The 24,938-nt window shown below is 45.2% G+C and overlaps 1 protein-coding gene across 9 annotated transcripts; it reads right to left on the bottom strand.

Annotated features, from left to right (window-relative positions):
- Window positions 1-1,757: 1,757 nt before the first annotated feature.
- Window positions 1,758-24,063, bottom strand: LEPR (leptin receptor). 9 transcript variants are annotated; one of them, XM_085512380.1, is made up of 19 exons: window positions 23,960-24,063; window positions 23,841-23,899; window positions 21,007-21,315; window positions 20,805-20,922; window positions 18,855-19,060; window positions 16,748-16,893; window positions 16,531-16,675; window positions 15,625-15,921; window positions 15,344-15,461; window positions 12,809-13,008; window positions 11,376-11,524; window positions 10,969-11,125; window positions 10,798-10,880; window positions 9,648-9,864; window positions 8,510-8,692; window positions 7,904-7,999; window positions 7,293-7,395; window positions 6,581-6,656; window positions 1,758-3,405 (listed from the first exon to the last, which is right to left on the bottom strand). In XM_085512380.1, exons 2-19 carry the CDS (start codon window positions 23,878-23,880, stop codon window positions 2,617-2,619), a joined length of 3,432 nt encoding a protein of 1,143 aa, XP_085368506.1. In that variant the 5' UTR covers window positions 23,881-23,899; window positions 23,960-24,063; the 3' UTR covers window positions 1,758-2,616. The 9 variants fall into 9 exon arrangements, with proteins under 9 accessions (XP_085368506.1, XP_085368508.1, XP_015726324.2 ...); XM_085512382.1 differs by lacking the exon at window positions 20,805-20,922 and having other exon boundaries at window positions 23,960-24,045; XM_015870838.3 differs by having other exon boundaries at window positions 23,841-24,006.
- Between the last annotated feature and the right edge of the window lie 875 nt (window positions 24,064-24,938).

Here is a 24,938-nt window from a genome sequence, read left to right as displayed (position 1 = left end):
AGCAACAGGATGGAGTAGAAACCTGCATTTTAATGAGGTCTTTTGCAACAGGGAATGCAGAAAGTGGAATATATACCCACAGCAGAAGCAAACCCTGGGCAACAGCTGGGAGCACACGCTGTTCCATTCTGTGTTTTTAAATCTAAGAGGTTTCTCGAGCTGAGGGCAGCCCACCTGCACCCTGACACCACAGTGCTGCACATCGAGCCGCTCCATGTCCCCAGCCCTGGGCCCTGGCTCTCTTTTGCTCAGACGGTGCTCACAGCCATAAAGAAAAAGCTTTTATAATCAGCAGGTGGGATTTGCTGCCGGGTGATGCTTTTAGCTGCCGGATTGCTCTGGGGCAGGGTGTTTTGTTCACTCTCTTCACCCTCATCCTGTACAGAGTTCCTGACGCTGCCACACAGGGCTCCTTCCTCTGTCCCAAACCATCCTCAGCCATGAGCGCAGGGAGCGGGGAGGCTGTGACACAAAGTCCCATCCCACTGAGCTGCACAGCGCTGCTGCACGCCGTTACCCCATTCACTGCTGGCACCGATGAGGAGCATCCTTCTGACAGCGGCGGATGGCGGCAGTTCAGTTCGGGCTGTAAACTCCAGCTGTCATTTATCGTGTGGTCACAAAGTGATTAACGCTCCAGGAGCGAAAGCTGCAGGACTGGAAGCTGCGCTCAGAAATCAGTTGGCAGTTTACGCGGGCGGAAAAGAAAAACACGCGGCCTGTTTTACGCAGAGGATGGAGAGACCGAGCGGTGACTCAACGGCACACAACAAACTGCGGATGTTCTCAGTGGGCAACACTGCGTTTCACATCAATCGTGCTAAATAAGGGCATTTAACTACGGCTGCGAATGACCTGTAAGTGGGAGGGCAACGCGCTCCATTCATCTGCTGAGATCAATGAGCCGCACTCCTGAATGCTCCTCATAATTAATTCTCAGAGGTGGATGCTGAGCTCAGTCTGTGCTCCTGAAGCCACACGTGGCTCCTCCTGGTTGCTTTTCCTGCTTAGACTGAAAAGGCCTTTCCTTAGCGCGGAGCCACGGAGAAATAAAAAAGCATAGAAGAAAAAGCAGCACAATGGCCCATTTAGCAGCAGTGGTACAGGAGGGGAACTGGGAACAGGGGGATGCAGGACGTACGGCTTCAGGCTGGACACAGATGGGAAGGAAGGCTGAGAGCGAAGGTCCATTTGGTGGGGGTGGAAATGCCAACAGAGGCAGCTCGATGGAGGCACAGCCTGAGGCTGCTTTAGGAGAGGCACCCAGGGTTAAATTGCTCACTCATACACTTGTTACACTTCACATTTTCCTTTGCTGACATACCATGCTTTCTATGGAGCACCGCTTGCTCTGGCTATCAGGAAATGAAGTGACAGGGATGGCAGTGAGGCATCCAGGACAGGCGGGGCTCCCAGAGATGGAGATCCCTGGGCAGCTCCTACTGCTGCCATCCGTGCTGAGAGCACCCACTGCCTCCAGCTCTGAGCCAGCCCAGTGCTGCACAGAGCAGACAGGACCTCCTGCCCTCCCCTGTGCCCATCCCAGCAAAGCCATCCCATCCCTTCGGTTCAGGAAAGCCCCCAGGCTCACCCCATGGACTGCTGCCTCACTTAGCACCGCTCTGTCTTTGGTTACTGGATGGGCACCTGCTAACAGTGGTCAGTGATAAGATCAATGTAAATTTCTATAGCTCAAGAAAGATTACCAAACACAAGCAGAAAACTCTGCAGGATGTGGAGTTAAAGGGACTCAAAGCTCATGATGAACCATGCCTTTATTATTGTGGTCTACAGAGAGCTGCACCGCATGCATCCCATCTGCGAGCTCTGCAGCAGGCAGGGCACTGTTCCTCCAGGCACGGACACGGCTGCACTGCAGCAGCAGCAACAAAACCCCATCTCAAGCAATGCCAGCACCTTCCCAGCCCAGGGAGCTGCCTGCAAAGCTTCTCTGCAAGTGCAAACACGCTCCTACTTTGCTCCCTTTTGCTCCACAGAATTTCCTATCCCCAACACATGCTCACTCTGCTACTATTTACTGTCGCTGATGAGTTTTGCCCTTTTGTTTCTCCTCGCCTACATACGTTTCATAAAAATTTAGCTTTGGGATGCACATTTTCACCTGTCATAGCTTTCCCAAACAGCTCTTTGAAGAATTATGTATACAAAAATATTTACCAACTATAAAGTAGAAAAATCCTATTTGGCTTGCAGAACTGTGGGTTGGTTTACCTGCGTATCCCAGAAGGTCCCACTGGGATGCAGGACCTGATTCCTGCTCACAGCTGAGGCCCTTTGGCTGAGCTCAGCAGGGCGGCTGGACTCACCCTGACTCCCTCACACCCACACAGACAGGTGAGCTCACTGCAGGTACAGCACAGCATTCCTGGCTCAGCTTCCTGCCATTTCTGCTGCGGGTTCTTATGGAGGGGGTCTGGAGGAAATGTGAGCTGTACAGCGATGCCACTCGTACCACAGTCTCATGTTCAACATCAGTAATGTGGTTCCTTCACTTCCAGCTACCCAACCTTCCTAAGAGAAGATAGGAGAGAGAAAAGCAGGGCACGTACCTACGCTTAGAAAGCCATAAAGAGCACGAAATTAAGGCATGAGGGCTTAACAGCTGTTCTCTGTGGTCTCCTGCACCTTGGCAGCTGTCATCTGAAACTGCGGCATGTATGGCACGATGGCTTTAATGCTGCTCTGGATAAATGCATTTAAATTAGGAGGTGTATCCTGAAGAAACCCCACACCTCTGAGTAGATCAGCTGTATGGAAATGGCACCTCAGTCTGGAGCTCTGTGTTAAAAAAATGCCATTTTCTCTTTTGCCCAATGATGTCATCCCCAGGTAACAGAGACCTCGCTCTGGACCTCCGGCTGTGAAAGCACCATCCTGCTCTGAAGGCTCTGAAAATCCCTCTGAAAATATAAGGGTCCTGCAGGGCCGGCTGTCAGGCTGGTCGGGCAGCAGGAGGAATGCCTCGCTACCCAGCTCCCAGGAGCTATCTGAGCAAGCAGCTGCAGCCAAGGAGCCTTCAGCTAGCAAACACCTACCAAAACTCCCAGGGTTCTTGCTCTGTTTGTAAAGCCCAGCTGACTCGGAGTTACTGATAACAGCAGCATACTTAACATTGGACTGACTCGTCTCTGCAGTGGTTGGGTCACTGGGGGAGCACCCCGAGAAGCTGCGACCGCTGATAGGGCTGCTGGAACATGCGGAGTCGTGCTCAGAGCCTGCTGCTTTTGGGAACATGGAATCCATTGCTGAGAAATCTTGTGTGTCTTCTTGTTTCAAAGCTTTAGCAGCACTGATGTCTTCCAGCACTATTTCTGGCTCCAAAAGAAGAGGCTCAAATGACGTTGCTTCAGGGTGCTTGACAAAAAGGTGCTCAAAAGTTTCAGGCTAGAAGAAAAGATACAGTTTAATGCTCAACTGCTATTTAACAGCTCTATTTCAGCATGGAGCTAAGATTTCAAGAATCACAGACAAAATCCCCATAGCTTAATAAGAGCACATCACTGACAGCCCCCTACAACACATCTCCTCCTCCTTTATGTGCCTGGCTGGTGGGGAAGGCTGAGGGCAAAGCCAAAGCATGGATGCCAAGTGATCAGAGCAGCAGCCAGGCAGCGGCCACTGAAGCTGAAACCCAGCAGCAGAGGGGTCCTGTTTGCTTCAGGGTTAAGAAATGTGCCCAAGTGCTTTGTAAGACAAAGGCTGTGTGCCCTTAGGCTTTCTTGGCTTTTCACTTAGATTATTTAACCAGTCTGAGATCACAGACACGCCAAGTAAAACAAACTCCTGCAGCCAGGGCTGGATTATTCAGCGTCAAGTTTGGGCTGTCTGTAGTGTTCTGAGAGCATTCCCACCCCAGTGCCTGCTGTATGTCTGAGCTGCTCACAGAGGAACGTTTATTTTGGAGGAAAGGACGCTTCCCTCCTACCCAATATACACACACATGAAACACACAACAGCCCAAACTGAACCAAACAGGAACTTCTAGCTACAGAGGAGAAGTCACTTAAGAAGAAAATGTATTTCCTAAGGAAATCAAGACAAAACAAACAGATAAAAACAGACCTTGTGTGTATTAACAAACCATATTTTATAGCAGGAAAGCTGCCAACACAACTAGGAACGTGTCAAAACACTCAGAGCGTTCGGCAATGATAGACCAGAGCGCAGCAACTCGCATGGCTGGGGCTGCTGCCCCCCCATGGCACAGCCTGCCCGCAGCGCTGCCTCCTGCTACACCTGAGCACACACTGCACCGACTGAGCAAATAACGTGATTTTCTCCTGGTTCTGACACACGTGTAGGCTCAACTCTTGCAAGCCTTTACGTCTGCCTACTTTAAACTGTGACTTTAAGCTATTGCTGCAATAAGGAATGCAATTCTGATAAAACAGTGCTCTGTGAATGCAGCTCAGGAGCACCAAACAGCAGCGTCCAGTGCTGAATATCCAAAGCAATGGTCTGATGTTGACTGCAGGACTGAATACTGGTATGTGCCGAGACAGAAGTTCTGCATCAAATGCCTTCAAAAAGACACCAGAACTTCCCAGCAGTGGCAGATGGGCTGTTTATGTAGTCAGTGGTTACTGCAGCTAAGCAAGAACACCATCCTGTGCTGTACACTGCTTTCTCTAGTGGAAACTGCATTCACACATCCAGGTGCAGAATTAGGCCCTGGCCACACTGCTGCAAAGAATGTCTCAGCCCCAGATGTCACAAAATGAGCAGGAGGTGATCCTGCTCATCCAAGGACTGGCCCTGTGCACTTAACCCTATTCAGTACTTTGCAGACAGACTAATACAGGGCACGAAGGAGGCGTGCTTTCTGCTGCAGAACGAGCTGTCCAAAATCATGTCAAACACCAGCTTCTTTCATACTTGCATGCATCATTTCTTTCCCGTTAATTATGAAGCAAGGGATATGAATATGCAACAGTATCCGCAGGAATGACTTCACCCTCCTAGTTAAAACATCACCAGCTTCAGCGTGCTCATTTCAGCTCCACCAGTCAGTAAGGAGAATCATTTCCAGTGCTGCCAAATCTGACATCCATCTGGATCGCCACAAGCTCCTCTCGTTATAAATGCAAAGATTAAACAGACAGAACACAGGTGTGCTGCTGCAACTGAACCTCCTGGCACTTTGCTCTTGTTTTCACACAGATCCCTCCCCTTCCCAGGATGCAGCCATGGGGGCAGCCATGTCAGACTGCTCTGGGACCTACCAACATGGGCAAGGAAAACACAGCGAGCCCTGCAGAGCAAGGCAGAGGCACAGGGACTGCTGCCACAAGGCTGGACAACACCTTCTGCATCCTCCCCCACAGAATGAACTCCTACAGCTTCATTTAACATTCAAACATATGGTGTGGTGCATCAGAGAAGTATTTTAGCACATTAAAAGGCTACAAAAATAATGTTAAAATTAAGATGCAGTGCTAAATGCATGTTACAGTAGGCAGAAACTGCTCTAACATCACCTAAACCAGGCCGTGCTTGGGGATTTCTGCTTGCTTGTTTCTAACGTTAGAGATGATTCAGACATCTGCATTGATACAGCTGCTTATTTGAACACTAACGAATAAAGAAGCCATATAAACAGCTTGCATATTGGAACCTGCAGGAAAAAAGCATCAAGTAGGTGATAAAAAACACAACCAAGACACAACATGCATACAGTATCTGCATTCTCTGAGTTGCTGCTGCACCAGGTGCACGTAAAGACTTCAGAAGATCTTAACAGGAGAGCCTTGTACAAGTGACAAGCCACGTTCTGGTCTGTTACATGGCACCTACTCCTAATTGTTGCAAGGGTATTTTAGATTTTTGACAGAGCTACTTCTACGGTTCATTATAATAAAGCAAGTGAGCATCATAAGGTGTCTGGGTTTCCAATCTTATGAATATAAATAGAGAAGCCTTCTAACCCTAGGAAGCCTGGAGATGGCCCAAAGGATCAAGCAGGCAGTGACCATGATTAGGCTTGAAAGACTGCCCATCTCCCCTTGAAATGAAATGAGAAAGGAAACCTCCCCTGGGAATGCAACTAAAATACCCAGAAGGAATCTTCTGCCATTGGGTGCTCTTTTAATGGGCCTGATTTAGATCACTGTCTCAGTGACTACACATTGTCAGCTCCCACGACTGTGAGAAGCTCCCTTTCCTTGTGCAAATGGGCTGTGTCCACATAAAGGCTCTCAGTGGTCACAGCTCATTGCACCACAGCTCTTGATTCACATGGTAAACGGAGTGGCAGTTTACTCCAGCAAAACATGCAGCCACTGCTACAAGCACTGCACTCATAGCATTACACCAATGGGACACATTTGGATTCTACAACTGGCGTGTCGCATTCAAGAGATGCTGGTCTCTGGTCTTGGCACATTTCAGGGTGCTGGCTCTCTACAGCTGAAAGAACTGCTGTATTGCCAACTTCAGAGGCTCCAGGTGCCAGGCTCAGCAATTCAGGCGGGCTCCAGGCTAACCAACACTCTGAGCTCAGTGCTGAGCAGACAGCCCCTGAGCACAGCGTGGGGCAGAGCAGCACCAGGAAAACACACACCTGCTGAAAATCAACTCCTCGTGCCCACGAGCAATTCTTGGGGTTCGGAACATCTTCCCAGAGCAGCTTCTTCATTCTGAAAGACGAGGTAAATTCTGGAGTTAATTCTGCACTCATATATGCTGTATTGCTGCTACCTTTGCTATGTAAGGAAAGGAATATGTGGCCTTTTATTTATCCAGGACACTGTGACCATGGAACAGTCATTTGGGATCCTCTAGAAGGTCAAAATTAAATAGAAAAAGTAAGAAGTGACACAGCAGCTGGCAGTGTTGTGCATTATGAAATGCACAGGCAGCCTCTGCTGAGTGGGACCCCAACCCACCCTCCACAAAACTCAAATGGACTTCTTTTGGAATTGGCTCTCCCTTCAGACCTTAGTTTGTAAGGAGAATTCCATCTGCAGCACAGAGTGTGTTACAAATTCAATGCACCCAGCAGCCATCAGCTTGTCCACAAAGCACTGCAGAAGCAAGCAGTGTGGGATACAGGCCGACGTGGTATTTCCCACTGAGAAAGAACACCAGCTCTGGTCGTTACACTGACAAGGTAACAAGGCATTCAGATCCTTGGTGCAGCATTTCAGAGCCCGCTGCCTAACGTACATCTCAAAGATTGAAATGGTGAGAATGATCCCAGCTGTCCTCAGGAGGACACTGCCCACCACACCGCCTTCCAAAGGCTGCATGGGATTCAGTGAGGACAAATTTACCTTCGGTGCAACACCAGCAGTGCCCCAAGCAACAGCGCGGAGGCTGAAAGAACTATTGGCAGAACCATATAGAGGGTAGGACTGGTCTGACTGGTGTATCCATCTGGAAGTAAAAGCAAAGCAGGTAACGCTGCAGCGAAATAATTTGTCTGTGAACAAACAGTTTACAAAAGACAAATAATGACAACTTCCATAAACAGCAGAAGCAACAGCCTAAGCAAAAGAAATCTGGTAACAGCTTTATCACACATTAACCAGCATTTACCTTGGGAACGAACAGACAAATGGAAGGAATTACTCTCAATACTGAGGTGACTCCTCCATCTTGGTGGGAGGCGCTCACTATTGGCAATGAGAGCAGATAGATAAGGGAACAGTCCCTAAGTGGGAAATGAAGAACTGAGGAGCTCAGCTACCCAGTTAGGTGTAGGAAATTCAGTTGCCTCTCTCAGTTCACTCTACAAAGAGTTTCCACATTAAAGGAACTGAAATCCAAAACACTGTTTTTAGATGTATTAAAATCATTTTTCTTCTGATAAGGCACAGACTTCCACTCTTTACCAACAAGCTCCTACTTTGTGAACCACGCAGAAGAGGGATGCTGCCTTCACCTTTGGTGAACTGCTCCGTGGCTCTGGATTTGCCAACTCCTGCAGCAAACACGGGGTACAGGCTGAATCGGTACTTCTCAATCAGAATGAAATGATCTGGAGCAAAGAAATCAGCCTTGTGAATGCAAGCTGTTACCCTGCTATGAAACAAGGCCTGCAGAGGTCTCACATCAGAGCCAGGCCGCAGGCAGGAAAGAGGAAAACTACCTTTTATAGGCACACACTTTAATATCAAAAGATTAAAACTATTAATACTCACTGCATAATCCAGCAAATTGTTTTCCATGGAATTAACACTTTCATGCAACTACTGTAAACATTTCTAAGATTAAAGCAAATAATGCAGATAGAATTAATGCACTAACTTAGGTAACTAGCTGGTATGGTCAGTATGCCTGAGCTAATAGCATTGTATTGCCAAAAACTGAACACACATCTCAGCCTCATCCTGCATCAATTTCAGTTAAGAAAGCAACTGTATTGCTCCTTACCATAACAACAGAAAAGGGGAGATGGGAAGAGAGGAATCTGAGAGCTCGGGGATGCTGTATTTTTCTATTCCATTGCAATTAACGTACTGTATTACATTTTCAAGTACACACTCACCATAAATATAGTATTTACTAATATTTGGAGGAACTCGCACCCATTTCATCTCCTCTTCTTTGTTAAGGTTTCTCCACTCAATGATAAAAGATGTTATCACATGTTTTTGAGGTGAAAGTGTCCAAGTCAGAATCACACACGTGCTGTTCACTGGGTAAGCAATAAGAGACTGCACAGCGTTCACTGCCAAAGCAAGGACAGAAGAGCTGTGAGAAACAAGGGCTCCAACAGAGGTGAGAGCTGGCTCAGCAGGAGCTGCATAGCCGCACACAAATGACCACTACAATTTAAGAGCTTCATCTTAGTGTTATCATTATACAGTACAGCCTGATCCATGGTTCGCATAAGCAAATGTACTCCTCAAAGCCAGTGAAGCTTGGTCCATACCAACTAGTCCTGAGCACTAAACAGACCGAGCTTCTCACCAGACAAATGTCTGTGTTGTCATGTGTACCTCCTTAATCATCGCTTCACTAAGAAATAATCAACAAATGGACTTCAGCTATGAAAACGTACACTGAGAGTCTGCAAGCTAAATCCCATCTAATCCCCCTAAATAACACAGCCAGACCATAATCCAGGCACACAAACGCTTCCCACTTCATCTGCTACCAACTATGGGTCTCCACCCTTACGTACAGTACCAGAAAGAACCTGACCCATAAAAACGCTTCTAAAATGGCATTAGTGTGGAAAAGTTCCATGAATAAACTGCAGAACTGCTTCCCATAGAACACATAATCATAGGAACGTTACACAATATAAGATTTAAAATTCCAATAGGCTTCATTTTATTGATGAAGCACAGCAGCTCAGGAAAAAGGACTGCACCTCATTCCAGCCAGGGAAAGGAGACCACATTTCGTTCTGGAAACAATAAAATGTTCCCCTGCAAGAATGCAGGGCGTTCCCAAGACGAAGCAGATGAGAGATCAGTTCCACAGTATGCTACCATTTTTATTTGGTTAATTACTTTGTGTTCTGTTACTGGACAGGAGACATCACAGGTACGATTTCCAGGTGCTTTTTTTTCCCCTAATAAAGGGAATTTCATCACAAAGAAAGCTTTGCCTAAAAGCATCACAAGGATTCTGAACATATTTCATATTGCAGAACAGTAACTACCTCACGTTCGTACCTGTGCTCATTTGCCGTGATAGAGTCAGATTAAAATTAACTGAAGAAGCTCCAATTGAGTTCACAGCTAAAATTGTAATGGTGTGCGTGTGTTCAGTCCATGGAAATGAGCAGGTGGTGCCTCTGTCGACATATTCTGACCACGAGGTGTTTTCTGACGTCTGATGCTTTACGATGTAGTGGCTCACACTGCACAATGCATGATTCTTCATCAGTGGCTGTGGCAGACATTGACATTAATCAACAGCCCAGACTTTGGTTTCAAAAGAAAACATTTGGGCAGAAGTGTCGGCGTCCCAGTTTGAAGAAAACGTGACCCCAGATAGATATTCTATATGCCTTAAGCAAAGACACCAAAGTCCACCCACAGACCTGACTTCCTCTCTGCCCCATCCCTGCAGGCATTCAAGGCCAGGCTGGATGTGGCTCTGGGCAGCCTGGTCTGCTAGTTGGCAACCCTGTACATAGCAGGAGGTTGGAACTGGATGATCTTTGTGGCCCTTTTCAGCCCAGGCCATTCTATGGTTCTATGATGTGACTCGGATACCCTACTTGCTGTCTCTCCAGTGAAAGAGGGCACAAGGAAGCACAAAGTTTCAGACTCCTAAAAATTTTGCTGCTTTATGTTGGCATTTTTCAGGATTTAAAAAAAAAAAACCAACAACAAAAAAACACAACAAAATAAAACCTGGGACAGATGATTCTTTTCACACTTAACATCACTGCAAGGAGCAGCCAGTCCTTGCTGTACTCTTTTCCTCTATCCTGCTTTAACCTTTGGAGGTAGCCTTGCCAAGTCCATGCAGTTGCAGCAGTGTTTGCACAGGCAGCTGTCTGGGAGTCAGTGGCACATTCTGCTCTGAGATCTCTGTTAGTAGAACTTGGCAGCCAAAAACTGCATCTCTCATTCCCTTACAGTCTTTGATTCCATCTTACCTTTCCCCCCCACGCCCCCAAGTATTAGAACAAATTGCATGTTAAATCTGTTTCAACCTATTTGCATAATTAACACTGAAGGTGCGGACTGACACAAACATACGACACAGCACTGCCTGCAAGGGGAAGCACCACACTCCTTGCTGTGTAATTCTGGCAGTGCTGTTGGATCACACCTCTCACACAGTGCAGGACCGAAACGTTACCATTCTCACCTTCCACAGGAGCGTAACGTTCCTCTGCCCCGTTGCTGGATCTTCAGTAATAGTCCTCCAAAACTCAGGGCCATGTAAGGGAGCTGCAGCATTACAGTTTTGAAAGAACAGAGTCACATCTCAGCCTGAAAGCGGACAAACCACCAGAGCACACCCGTAAGTCACACCTACCTTGGATATCTTTTACAGCTGCATGGGCTGATCTGCTCCAGTTGCTCCAGTAGCCTAAACCATCCAGGGCTCTGCAGCGGATCTGAACAATATATTCAACACAAAGTTGCACTTGTATCACAGCCGATCTTGTTGGTACGCTTACAACTTCATACAGCTGTAACAGAAGTCAAAATACTGAGGGTGAGAACAGAGGGTTGTTTTGGCACCTGTGATAATCAAAACTCTTGAAAATAAATCCAACAGGAGAGAGAGGCCTACTCAGTAACATTCCCTTGCCAGATAACGCAAATACTCAGAGCTCTGATTCACTGCATACTACAACTCCATCAACACCTGCTAGCTAAAAGGCTACATGACAGCACTGCAACAATTCACGCTTCGCTCCGGATTGAAGAAGACAGTACCTCCCATGTGAGTTCCTCCTTGTTCACTGCATACCGGATCTGAAACTTAAGGTCATCATTTGTAAATACGGGGTTTGTCCAGCTCACGTTCAGCAGCCCATCATTTCTGGTGATCCCTGCTTTAATGTTGGAGGGAGGAAGTGGCTTCACTAGAAAATGCGAATGGGAAAAAAGACTGCAACATCAGCATTGCTATTTGTCATTAGCTCAGCTCATCACTTCACCCCTCCCTCTGTCCCAAGGGCAGCAGGTACCTCTTTACACCCATAAAGCACATACTCTACTCTGCTTTATTTCGTGTAGCACTTTGTGGCCTATCAGGAATACAGAAGGAACCAGCTACTGCAAACACTGAATCTGGGTGGAAAACTGATACTTGCTCTCTGTAGAAGGATGTAGAAAAATGTTTTGCAGAAGTCACACAAAGCCAAAGCTGCAATGTGTTCCTTCTACATATGTTCTCATTTGTGTCCAAAGCAATACAGAGTCCAATGAGCGCTCTGAGTCATGGACCCAATGACAAGACTTGCTTTGCACATTTTGCAGTGTTTGAAAACACTCAAGCACTGTTTCTGCCTCTTTTACACAAATTTCAGCGCTTTATGTGACACAAAACAAACTTTGCAAAAGCATGAAAGAACATAAACAGCTCCTATGGAACAAGAGCTGCACAGGAGTGTGCTATCATGTTACACTGCATCAAAGCATAACCTTCAGGGAACCACAGGATGGCTGAGGCTGGGGCTACCGCTGGGTCCATCCAACCCATGTCATTCTCCAGCAGGGCCCCCAGAGCTGTGCCCAGCCACAGCCACAGCCATGTGGGTTTGGAGTTCCCCAAGGAGTCCTCCCCATTCTCCGGTCCCTGTGCCAGCACTCCAGCACTGCCCAGCACACAGTGCTGCCTGGTGGGCAGAGGGAGCTCCTGTGCCCAGCACCTCTGGGTCTGCACTGGCACCAATGCCTAAAGCCTGGCTCCGTTCTGCCTGCATGACCCTCCAGGTTATTATGGACGTGGCACCCCTCAAAGCCTCCCCTTCTCTGGGCTGAGCAGCCCCAGCCCTCTCAGCCCTTCCTCAGAGAAGAGACCAGAAACAAGTAGCTAATCAAGAATCTTAAAAATCAGAGTGTCTTTTACCAAACTATTTCTTTTTTGTCCTCTGTATGTCTTTGCAAAACACTCAAAAGGATAAACATACAAAACTAAGCGTGACATTTATAGGTACTTGCTACAGTCACGGTCTACTCCTCTGCCAAGCAAAATCTATGGAAATAACATTTAATCCAATGTTTTTTTAGAAGACAACACTGAAGTTCTTATGTGTTTATGTTCTTTCCACAATGTAATTCATTTTAAATGCTTCACCTACACCATATAAGGCCTGAAATCCACGGTCACAAGTGAAGGAAGACGTGCAGAAATCTAGGCTTACCCACATCTGCTGGAACAACACAGGTCGGTGGGGATTCAAGTGTTCCCAGTGAGTGCTTAAACTCGATCCACATGGTGTATCCAGATAAAAGAAAAACAGGCTGAAATGTGCACTCATAAGAATGATTCCTCTGGCAATGGCATTCTTTCACCTCTGATTCTGGAGGAGTACTTGGAAAGTTAGAACAATAAATTTTGCTCCTTAAAAGAGGAGAAACATTCAGTTAATGCACTGCAACAATAATCTGCTTGTGGCATTAGTCATATAGGAGGTAATTAAAACGAATGTTATCACTGGAACTGGGTGATCTTTTTTTAATGCTTATTTGGACAGATCTTGAACTTAACTCTTCACTGAATGGAGAATTAACACAGCAGTGCTGCTCCTTAAAGCTTTGTCTCTTAGCCTGCAGGAAAAGTAGGACATGGAAAGCTCATCCCAGTGCAAAATCTTTTGATAACAGGCAAACAGCAGGAAGAAAGAGGTACAAAAAGAGCAGGCATCTCCAAACACTAATAAATCAAGTTACTTTAGAGGTATTTAGAGGCAAGGCAGCCAGGAATATGACTTGCCAAGCCATTTCCAGAGCACAGGAGCCCAATCAGATATGCACAGTGAAGTCTCCAGGAGACTGAAATTCCATACGAGTATTAATTCTGGAGGGTGCTATCAAAATCCCACAGGCAGTCAGTATCACAGCTGGCAACAGAAGAGAGGAGACCTGGGCTCTGGACAAAACAGCAGTTATGTCTTATGGGAGGTGTGAAAGACAGGCTCCAAATTCCTCCTAAGCTTCTGCACAGCTCAGACTTGCAGTAAGAGTGGCCAGATAGGGTATTCATTATTCGGCTGCACCACAAAAGTTAGCCTTAGCTGAATCCTTCCTCTTCCTGTCAACACAGCTAATACTGATTAACAGCTGTCTGCTGCTTAGAAGGTTTAGCTTAGCGCCCTGTTTTTCCAGCACGATCAGTTCTGTGCTGTTACAGTTGGCAGCACTGACTGTAGAGGAAGACGTAATAAGGAGCCAATGAAAACAAAACACCAACATGCAGAGCTATCACACCACATCACTGTACAGCATGGGATTTCATCTCCCAGATGGAGTCATATCAATACGAAGAATAGCTGTGTGCTCCATCCATTCCCAGTGGCACTTCTTTCTTAAGTTCTTGCTCTCGCAGTCTGTAGTATTACCAGAGCGAGGATGCACATCCCCACGCACACAACTCCATTAAAAAGGCATGAAACAAAATCCCAGCCCAAGAATACCAAAAGAAATCCCACATTAAACACTAGCACTCAGCAAGCATTTCAGTTGTATCCCTGTGCGGTGCTCGATGAAGCAGAACACTGAAAGTACAGATTATTATGTAGCATTAGGGGAAACAAAAAAACAGCTAAACCTGAACAGTGAAAAAGTGGGGATAAAACCACGGCATGAGCAGCAATGTGTTTAGTTCAGGGTCCCTGCCCAGCACAACACTAATGACATTCATACTCCTGAAGACAGTCAAAACAAAAGCTACCTCAGATGTCATTCAGTCACCAGCCCTGCCATAGAAGTCTCCACGTGAAATCTCAAGCATCCCAGCTATTGCTTTAGTCCACAAAAGCTTCTCATCTTGGTACAACAGTAGTGCAGAAATTAAATCCTCCTTCACTAGGAAGGACAGTTCAGCTTTCCAAAGGATTAGGCTCTCAGGTCTTGTTTCTGTAAAACCTTTACGCATCTATTCCTGCTGAACAGTGCAATGAAAGGATTGCTCCAGCCACCAACGTTACCTCCATAAAGCAACACCTCCTTTCTGAATCTTACGAGCAAGATTTAATTTTTTTTGGTCCTTGTGTATTTATATACTGTCTGTATGTAGAGAGAAAGACAGAGAGCTCCAGTCTGCCGAGGCTCCTGCCCAGCTGAGATCCCAAGGTCTCTTTCCAAGGACAGAGATTTTAGAGCCAGTCTGGGCTCCTGCTCCAGTACTCTGTCAATGAGTGGTTTTGTTGGGTGGGTTGTTCGTGTTTTTTTGGCTACTTCTTTTTTTTGCTTCTTTACTGTCTGTAGAAATAGGCAAGTAGAAGATTCTACATAACTGATAGAAGCAAATGTGTCCACATTAAGAGCCAGGTGAACTTGCATTCACTCTGCAAGCAGAAAGACTTGAGAAAAACCCAAAAGCTGGGTTTGGTACTTAGTTCAGTTAGATGTAGGTCAGTGTCACAACTGAGTCAATAAAGATCTGTGTTCTGAACTGTATTTATAGAACTGGCTGCTGAACTGCACCTACAAGACTCACAAATGCAGAAGAGGAGGTCAATGAAAAATAGAATCCACATCACCTACTTGGATACCCATAGCCCTCATTTGAACATACGTTTGATACCTCTGGAGTTCCAACTGAGAGAAGTCTGGCTTACAGGAGGTGAGCACGTTTTGTATGTACACATTTTACCACCTATTCCTGGTTCTTTGCTGTAATAGTACTTTCTGAGTAATGCTTCCCAAACAAGATGTGAATTAAAAGCTATACACACCTGTGGTATCTTAACTGCAAGGAACTCCCCAAGAGCAATGCGTTTGGGTTTGCAGACCATCTGCAAGTCATTTTAGTTAAGTACCCATCAGTTTCACATTTGATATTGATATTCACATCTAATTAAAAACACATTAAAGGTTATTAATAAGATATAATTGTTTACACAAAAAACATGCATTACAAGTTGTAATTATTTGATAAAAGCCAAGTGGGGTTTAAGAAGCTGGACCTTACTATTAAAAAGCACCAAAACCAAGTTAAAATCATCTGGACTCTTACCTACTACATATAATTCAGCGTATCTATGATGACATTCCCTATTTTGATGGCAACAGTACAACGCGTTATAGAAGAAACTTCCTCTAGGTTTTGTTGCTTTCAAGTTGAAAAGAGTAACTTTGCTTACGCGATCATTCACAAGCGTATATTGACTTTCTGGGATTTCTTCTGCTAAGTTCAGCCACCAAACAATCTTCTTGGACGTTACTCTCTTGGTTTTGTTTTTATAGATGCAATGAAATGAAACATTAGACCCAACACTGGTCAGCATCTTGGTAGGGAAGTACAGCACTTCAGCTACAAGAAAAGAAAGAAATCTACTGAGATCAGAATCAGAACAACAGCAGAAGCCACAGATCAACAGAAAATTACTATCATCCAGTTGTATCTCTGCATCATGTGTTTCTCCCATGTTTGTTATTATGAATCGCTAGAGGGCAGAGGAGCAGGAACAGATCCTTGACTGCTTCCTTCCAAAACTCATGTTTACAAGTTCTAATAAAAATAACCTTTATGTCCCTAGGCAAATAGTAATGAACTGACAAAAAACACACGGGCAGTGCAGTGAAAACAACACACAGCAGCTTAAGTGAAAGACTCAGCTTCTGCTGGGTCTGAAAGCAATAAAGTCAGACACGGGGGTGTCAGGGAGATCACTGTGCAGCCTCCAGCATTTATCATTTAATGCTAATCTTCTATAAAGGAAAGAGCACAACCTCAGGTAAAGCTATGGGCAGGAGATGCAGAAGGAGCTTGCAGGGGAATTCTAAGTCCAAATCCCGCACACAGAGTGCTGCATCCCCCTGGATAATGTTCTTACACACACTGATCCCACAAAAAAAAACTTGGAAAACTGACAGTATCCCAGCAGTTTACTTACTGCCCAAGCTGACCGCTGTGACCTACCTCCCACATTCAGGTTATACAGCGTGCTCCACTCACTCCAGAACCCGGGACCATAATGATTCTTGCACCGCACTTGAGCAAAGGAGGAAGAATCAAGCAGCGCATTGTCTACGTCTAATGAGGTATTTAAAGCAATTTGAGCCACCTGTTGGATTATCAGAATCTATTATTATTGAACAGCGATTCAGGAAAAAGAAAGGAAGAGGGGCTGACTCACCTGCCAGCTGTTTTGACCCGAACTTCCAGAGATGTTGACTTCATACCGGAGGGGGTATGGCATCGGTGCAGGCTCAGACCAGCAGATCTTCACTTGACCTCTCTCTGTCATTTCCAGATGCACATTCAAAGGGGGTTCAGGCTTTACTGCAGACAAATCAATGGATGAGTTTACACTGCCTGTGACCGCTGGCTGTAATGAATTCTATTGACTTGGAAATTTCTTTCACCCTTTAAGTTCAGTTTTCAACAATTGCTCTACAGACAGCGAATGAGAGAGCAGTGTTGTGTAATGCTACTGTGAAAGTTCACCCTGGCACTGTTACACAGTTAGCTCTCAGGATATGCTGTCTGACCTAATGTTTGCCCTAAAATTACAAGTACTTCTTGCCTTGGTCGTGCTTCTCCCCAGTAATCAAGTACCAGCTTATCTGGTTTGCTGAAGAAGGGGTTGAAAGGGATGGGAGTGCTGTACAAAGCCATTTGCTCAGCTCCTTAACAGACAGGAAATATCCTCATAATGCACACACGATTCCTAAATCTTCCCATCCCTTCTATTGTGATTATGGCTATGAATAAAAGGCTTCCCACAGAGCTACATTAAGGCAGAAGGAAAAAGGGGGCTTCGGGAAGTTCCCACAAGGATACTGATAACTCTGTGGAGGAGGAAATAGAATAGATGGGCAATTTAAAATGATGATTGCAATCACATTCACTCTTCCTTGGACACAGGCAAGGAACTGAGATCCTAATTTTACCTGTTAATGAGACCTTTTCATATCACTGTGTAAGTATAGTGCCTTTTGGTTGACCTTGTCTTCATTCAGCAGAGTTCCTCTCATGCAAGGCTGATATCCTGCTAAAAACCACTGCAGATTAAACAGCATGTGCCTTACCTGAAAAGAAAGCATTTCCAAGGGTCTCAGGCAGTGGGTGCACGCTCACTTTAGCCCTGTCTGCATTGGATGTCCACAACTTGCCCCCACAGCCCCACAAGTAACTGGCTCCTGGCATTTGAATGACGTGGTTGGACAACACGTAGTCTCACCGGGAGCCTCTCAGAGCAACCTGGGTGTTCACTCCAGGAAGAGTCTGAACCTTCAGTACTGGACTAAATACAAAGAGGCCATTTGTGGGTTTCTTTGCCCTTATAGTCGTCTTCTTTGGATGGTATTACTGGAACCTCACTCAACTTACCAAACAACTGTTATTATTTTCAGTGCAAATTCACTATACAAAGTCACAACTTATTTTCTTATTACTTATCCAAATTCTCCAAGTTAAATGCACTGAGATGGAATGATGAACACCAGCAGGAATAAGTGATTTCAGCAGAGGGCCACAGCTTTTATAACAAAAAAAAGTCAGTGACTTTTACATCACACTTCTGGGCATGTTACAATACAAATAATGATGTGTTCTCCTGCTGCTGCCACCTGTTCTACTGACGTATTACACAAACTTTCATATTTTTACTTTCTAAAGTACTTTCTGCTAACCCTTGGCAGAACACATACTAGCACTCACTTAAAATATACTTCACTAAGCAGAACAATCTAATAAGACCAGTGTTAACGCTGGCACACTTGGTTCTGAATGCATAACTTTTTCCCTGTGGCATCATCTGAAAGCAGCATAATGTTGAATGCAGCCCCTCATCTTCAGAACCACCCAACCCAGAGACGTTTAACTTGTTCTGTCTGCAGAGCACAGCAGTTGGGAAGTAGCTGATAAAACTTCTGATTTTTCCCCTACAGCTGACAGACTCAACCTGTTCAATCTTTGCCAAGGTCTGCAATAACTGTGCTCGTGTAATGAACAGCGACACAGATCCAATTCATTGTGTCACGAAGGCTTTGGCTCTATTAAATATTAGAGGACTGTTTTCCAATTTGGAAAATGTTTAATTGTATGTGTAAGGAAGAAAGAAAAACATAAGAAAAACAGAGCTGCTGGAGAGAAGGGTTTTAATTGCAAAGCAGCATTAAGAACAGCCTTTTTTCCTGCTCAGTGAGCAATCCAAGGCAACATCAGGAAGTCCTTTCCTGTTCTGTGTCCTCCTTCTCATCCAAAGACATCCCACTTACAAAGGCTTCCATAACACTTACCTATGTCTATGGGCTTGACTGCCATCAAGGGTGACCAAAGAGGTGTTACACCAGTCACGATCTGCAGCCACATGATGTAAGTGTGGTTGAGGCTTGGGGAAGGCACATGGCACTCACACTTGCCACACTCACTGCAGTTACACTGAGCAGCCAGGGCAGCCCCCTTCAGAGAGCTGGTAGATGTATCTCCCAGTGACAGCTCTGACCTGGAAGGTAAAACAAACAAAAACCAAAGTATTCTTCTTTACACTGTATTTCAAATAGAGAGGTGTTTGTCCTCTGGGTAAGGCTTATTCACTGCAGAGAGATGGCTGACTGGTTCACATGAGGCTCACAGTGTATATAACTGATGCACTCAACGAAGACACCAAAGCTGAGGTAAACTGTGTAATTTATCTGTAAGAACACAGCAGTCTAAGCCCAGAACTAAAGAAGTGCCCTTCGGGCATTGCAAATAGTTCAGGAATACGAGCATATCCTATAAATCACCATCCAGTGAAAGGGCAAATTGTATCAGTACTCAGAACTCACCCACCAGCATTCATCTGTGCCACTGCAAAAGGATCCCTAAGGCTCAGTGATTTCAGTTAATGTAATCAACCTTCAGGTCTTACAGCATTCCTGGAATACACGCAACTATCACTCACTTTTGGTAGAAAATTAACCTAATTTGTCTCATTAAGTTCCAGAATAATCCTTCTCCTCCCAAAGACATGGTGCTGGGAAAGGTACCCTCATCACAGCATTGCTCTGGGCAGAGAAACACATCTTCCACTCCAAGTAACTTGATACAGTTACAAGGAAATAAACCATGGATGTGCAAAGTCAAAAGGGTACATCTTTAATGCCAAAAAACTTTGAAGGAGTAAAACTTCATCTTACAGATTCCTCTAGGTCATTATTTTCACACATGGCTTGTCTTACACCTGAGAATCTGGGAAGTGAGACAAGGCCTCCAGTGTCAGGGACCACAGTGCACCTTGTCTCTGCCGCACTAAGTAACCAAGCCAGGATTACTGGGTAAGACTTTTCTGCAGCTGCGACTGAATGGAACACAGGCACACTGAGATGTGAGATGTGCTTCTGCAAAAACACATGTAATGGTACGCTGAAAATCACAGTCATGAGGAACACTGGAAATCTGTGGGCTCCCACTCAACGAATGGTTTCAGTTTTAAAGTATTATGTCCCTGTACAACCATATTTGCTACCAGTGCATTCACTACAGATAAAATTTATGGCAAGTGATGCCAGCCATCTAGTTCTGTATTTTAAATAGAAGTTGTTACCTGTAAATTTAGCATGGTCAACTATTTATGGAGCAGGTTTCCTCAAGAAATTCAGTCTGTATGTTACATCATTCCTTCCAATCCATCAGTAATACAAGAGGAACAGTGAAACCAGAATCAAATAGACCCACCTACAATAAAATCAGACATGCTACGCCACCCCAGAGTCGGGATAATTACCATCACAGAGTATTTATGACAGTGACAGCTACACAGATGGATGCCTCCCAGCAGCACCAATGTGATTAGAGCAACACTTAACACAACGCAAAACAACAAGTTACTTAATTACTCTGCGAGAACATTATGGTCAAAAGCATAAACAGGTAGAACTAGGCTGCAGTGTCTGAATTTACCAGTGCAAAAGCAAAGATATTTCAGCAAGCCAACCATTATCTCATTTAAACATTTTGAGAAACCTGGAAATAATAAGAGCAGAGAGACTCCCCATGCTAATTGTTTTTCATTCAAAGATAGAACCATGAGCTTTTCTCCGTATAGTCTGAGATGACTTAAAGGTAAGATAAGGTACATAAAGTCTCACCTGCCTGTGAAGCTGGTGCCACTGCTGTGCTACAAAGCTGAGAGACCAATGCTGATGGTTTAGAAAATGCTTTCACATTTGTAATGCTAACAGTGAGAAATTTGAGTCTGTACTTACACAGCATATAAAAGATGAACCTTCGTATCAAGTCTCATGTGAAACTTCAGGAACTGCAGGCTACAAACTAAGAGATCCAGCTTGCCTTCAACCCAACATTCAATGTTCCAATTTGAATCTAAATAAAACAGATTAAACATTCCTGAACTACTAAAAACAACGTGTTTGTTAAACTCACTACACCCTTGACAGAGAAACCTACCTCTTTCCTGAGATGCAGAGATGCTTATTTCTGAAGGAATAAGCATCCTTGCTTCCATGTTTGCTCTGTACAAAGAACAGTTGGTGCTGTTATTGCTCCAATGGCAACACAGAAAACTTTCCTCATCCATTGGCAAAGAAGGGCTGGTTTCAGCAGTTCCATACTCGCTCCTTAAACCAGACCAGCTCTGTACAACTCCAGCAGCAGAAGAACTCCAAGATGTCTCATTCAGCAGCAGGCATGGTAACGTAAAGCTCCTGGGATGAATCTCATGGACCATACAATGGGCAGCTGCCATGTGAAGAAAGCCTACAATAAGAAAGAGAAAGATGTTGGCAACGAAAAATGTCATGTCATTACACTAAGAAAAGGGAATAAATGACATTATACAGAAAGGCTCTTATTAAAATATATCTACATAAAATCATTTCCAGGGGCTCATCTCCTCTGAGTTGGAGACAGAAGTATTACAGACATCACCTCTGAACAGGTGCACAGCTGACAAACGTCAGCTTCCTCTTCTGAAGTCTCTACAAACAAATTTTTGTTTCCTCAGCCTCTTGAAATAGGTCAAGAACAAGACTGTAGCGGAAACGACGCTTTAAGGTGAACCACCTTGTATTCAAAACACGCTGAATCCAATTCTAAGTTCACACACTATACAGACAAATTTCATCCTTCCCTGCAGTGCTGGGACAATTGCAATCAGAAAGAATAATCCCACTGTAAATATAATGTAGTCACATCACAACCATTCAGTTCCAAAGAACAGTGCTACCAGAACACAGGACTGGATGCAACTGAGCAGCACCCACGTGTTGTCTGGGAAATGAGATGTGGGCAAAAATGGATCTTTCCATCAGACTTGGGTTCTCCGAAATGAGAGCATTCTGGCCACAGCTGCAGCTCTTGTTGGTAAGCTGTAGCTTGAATGACACTAACAGCGACTTTGAGAATGATGAATATCTGAAGAAATTTACTGTAAAGCACTGAATGAATTGCTCGGATTAAAGCTCTGGCTGCAGAAAGACGTGTGGATGATTTGTGCACATTTCTGCTTTTAGCTTTTTGCTCGGCAAGGCATAAATATTTTAAACCACTCATTAGGCAGAAATTAATTCATGCTCTACGCCTGCAACATCTAAACTAAGAAACACAGAAGTTTTCTGTCTGATAGTGTAGTAGTTAAATAATGTAAAAATCTAAAATGAAAGCTTTTCAAGAGTAGATGCAGCATCAGAAGCAGACACCCTGTTGCTGTGCAGCGTGCTGGAGTGTTTCATTTGCTCTTTGCATGGGTTTTGCAACCAGACTCCTGAAGGGCTCTGCTCATCTCTCCTCCCTCCTTTAACAGAGTTTGTGCCTCCATAAATACCAGCCTCATTAGGTTCCTGGCTCCACGTGGAGGATCCAGTTGATCACACAGATTATTAGTCCATATTAAAGATTAACATGGACAAGTTAGTGACACGACTGTCTACAAATCAGGGCAGTTAACTAACATACTGCCCAAGTCACAGAGTCAGGTGAGGGGCTGGGAGAGACTCTTGTCAAGTCACTTTCTTTTTCTAAAAGCAGGCTCTCCCCTCTCAGAGCACACCAGTGTCACAGGATTAAGTACATTCAAAACATATGCAGGTACTATTTCTGCAGGTGAATTAAAAAACAAACATCTGTAATGAATTACAGTACAGAATGGACAGTGTAGGATTGCTATAGCTCTTAACCTCCTGTTAATAAAACACAACATGCATTCAAAATGCTTTCCTGCTACAGGTACAACCAGTTCTCCACAACACGGATGCACAGGAGGCCATCACGTGCAGTTTACCTCTCAGTGAGTGGCATACCTGGCTTAAGAGGGCTATGAAGATGCCAACCATGGCTATTTTTCCATTTGGAAACAGGGAGATGGCCAGTCAATAGAGACACCAATGAGCCACCCTTACAGGCCACCAGTTAGTGACAAGCAGCTCTGAAACCTCCCTGAGGCATCCAGGTTTTCTAATTAAAAAGGTACACACCTTCAGTTTACATAAGGGATTTAAAAGAAGAATTAACCAACAAGACGATATTTAATACTGACTGAATAAAGGTATGGATATTGCCTGAGGAGCTCCTCACTTCTCATGAAGATAAGAAGGATTTTGAAGCTAACATCACTGGATTGCAGCATCTGCTTCCTCCATAAGCATCAGCATCAAAATTCTTTAAATGGCTCTTCTTTCAATTTATAAACTTATATATAAAATTTATAAACAGAAAAGGCACCTCCCAAGATACCAGCTGTCCCTGAACAGCACACACCGCTACCAGTACGGACACTTCCCAAGCAGAAAAACAGCTTGTTATACTCATCAACAGTTACAGTGAATGGAGCAACTTTAACAATGTAGTGCTCATTAAAGCCAGACTGCCAGCTAGGCGGAAAAGCAAAGCTCAAACTCAAAGTGATCCTTGGCTTCGCTGAGTTAAACAAAGTTTGCAGTTTGGATGGAACTTGGATCTTCCCTTCTGCGTTTGCACTTGCAAAGGTAACAGAACAAACTGCCCTTCTGCCAGGTTCAATGAGGCATTTATCTGAGTGCATTCTGACTCACCAGACTCATGTTTTCTGATCTTACCAATCACCTGCACTGTTTCTAGGGATAAGACACAAAGGCTCGACCCCGGGAGTGCCAACATTTCAATCCTGCACAAGGATAAACCAGGGCCTCTACATGTGCTAATGCAGCACTACGACTCCCAACAGCTCCATAAAACAAAAGCAGAGACAACTCTTCATTCTACACGACTGTCAGCACTTACTTTTCACACAGTCGGCAGTGACTTACCCAGCAGCACAGAGATGCTCAGAACGATTTGATGATACATCTTGTTTTGAAGAACTGGTCTGAAAACAACAAACGAAATTAACTCACAGTACGGATCACTCACAGTACGGACCACTCACAGCACGGATCACTCTCAGCCCCGTTCCGCTCCCGTAGCGCTGAACTCAGTCCCGTCTGTCCGCTCCGTCCGCTCCGCCCGCTGCCCGAGCCCCCCCCGGCGGCCCCCGCCCCGCCCCTCCTCCGGCACGAGGCGATGTGGCTGCGTATTGACATTGAATTCCCCCGGGGAAGCGAGGGGCTGAGGATAAAGTTTAATCATGAAGACAGCGAGGGGGACACGCAGGCAGCCGGGCAGCGCTCCCGGTCCCGCTGACCTACTTAGCGCTTCGGCCCGTTTCGCCCTCGGGGTGCTTCAGTGCCACATCGGCACCGAACAGCCCCAGGGATGGTGACCCCCCCCCCAGCCCCGGGCAGCCCCTGTAGTGCTCTGCCCCTCTTTGGAGGAGAGGTTTGACCAGTATGAAATCTGAACGCACACCAAGAGGCTCTAACAGGAGTCCGTGCTACGAGGCAGTAAAGCTACAGCCAGAAATCCAAGCGAAGGAAGCCTGGAAGAAATACAGCAAACAAAAGTAGAGATTAAATCCCAGACTGGAGATAACCTCCTTAAAGCAAACTGCAGCAGCACAGATTGCAAACTTGCTAGAACCCCACATGAGATACAGAATCGCCTTCGTTGGCCATAAAGATAGCAATGTTGACTGTAGCATTAGTAGCAGGAAGGATATCAGGAGGAAAAGGAAGCCGAAGGTAATGTTTAATATTTATTAAGTTAAATAATGAAGGATTAAAACCATCCCATCCGTTCCAGCAGTCACACTGGACTGTCGTGCAGCCATTGCATTCAGTGATAGTACCCCAACCTCTCACAACAAGAAAATGAGGGTGATCTCCTGCAGTCTTACCTACAGATACCCATTGTGATGCCAGTCTTGCAACTGAGACTCTTCTAGGTTTGCAGAAAAACCTGCAAGCTTCCTACTCAAAAGTAAGGAAAAAGCCAACAAGTACAAATAAGAAGTGTTTCCTGCTCTGCAA

Source organism: Coturnix japonica, chromosome 11 (assembly GCF_054131305.1).
Source record: "Coturnix japonica strain WE chromosome 11, WE-NBRP24, whole genome shotgun sequence".
NCBI lineage: Eukaryota > Metazoa > Chordata > Aves > Galliformes > Phasianidae > Coturnix > Coturnix japonica.
Note: the sequence above shows the minus strand (reverse complement) of the source record. Positions and strands in the feature narration are given on the sequence as shown.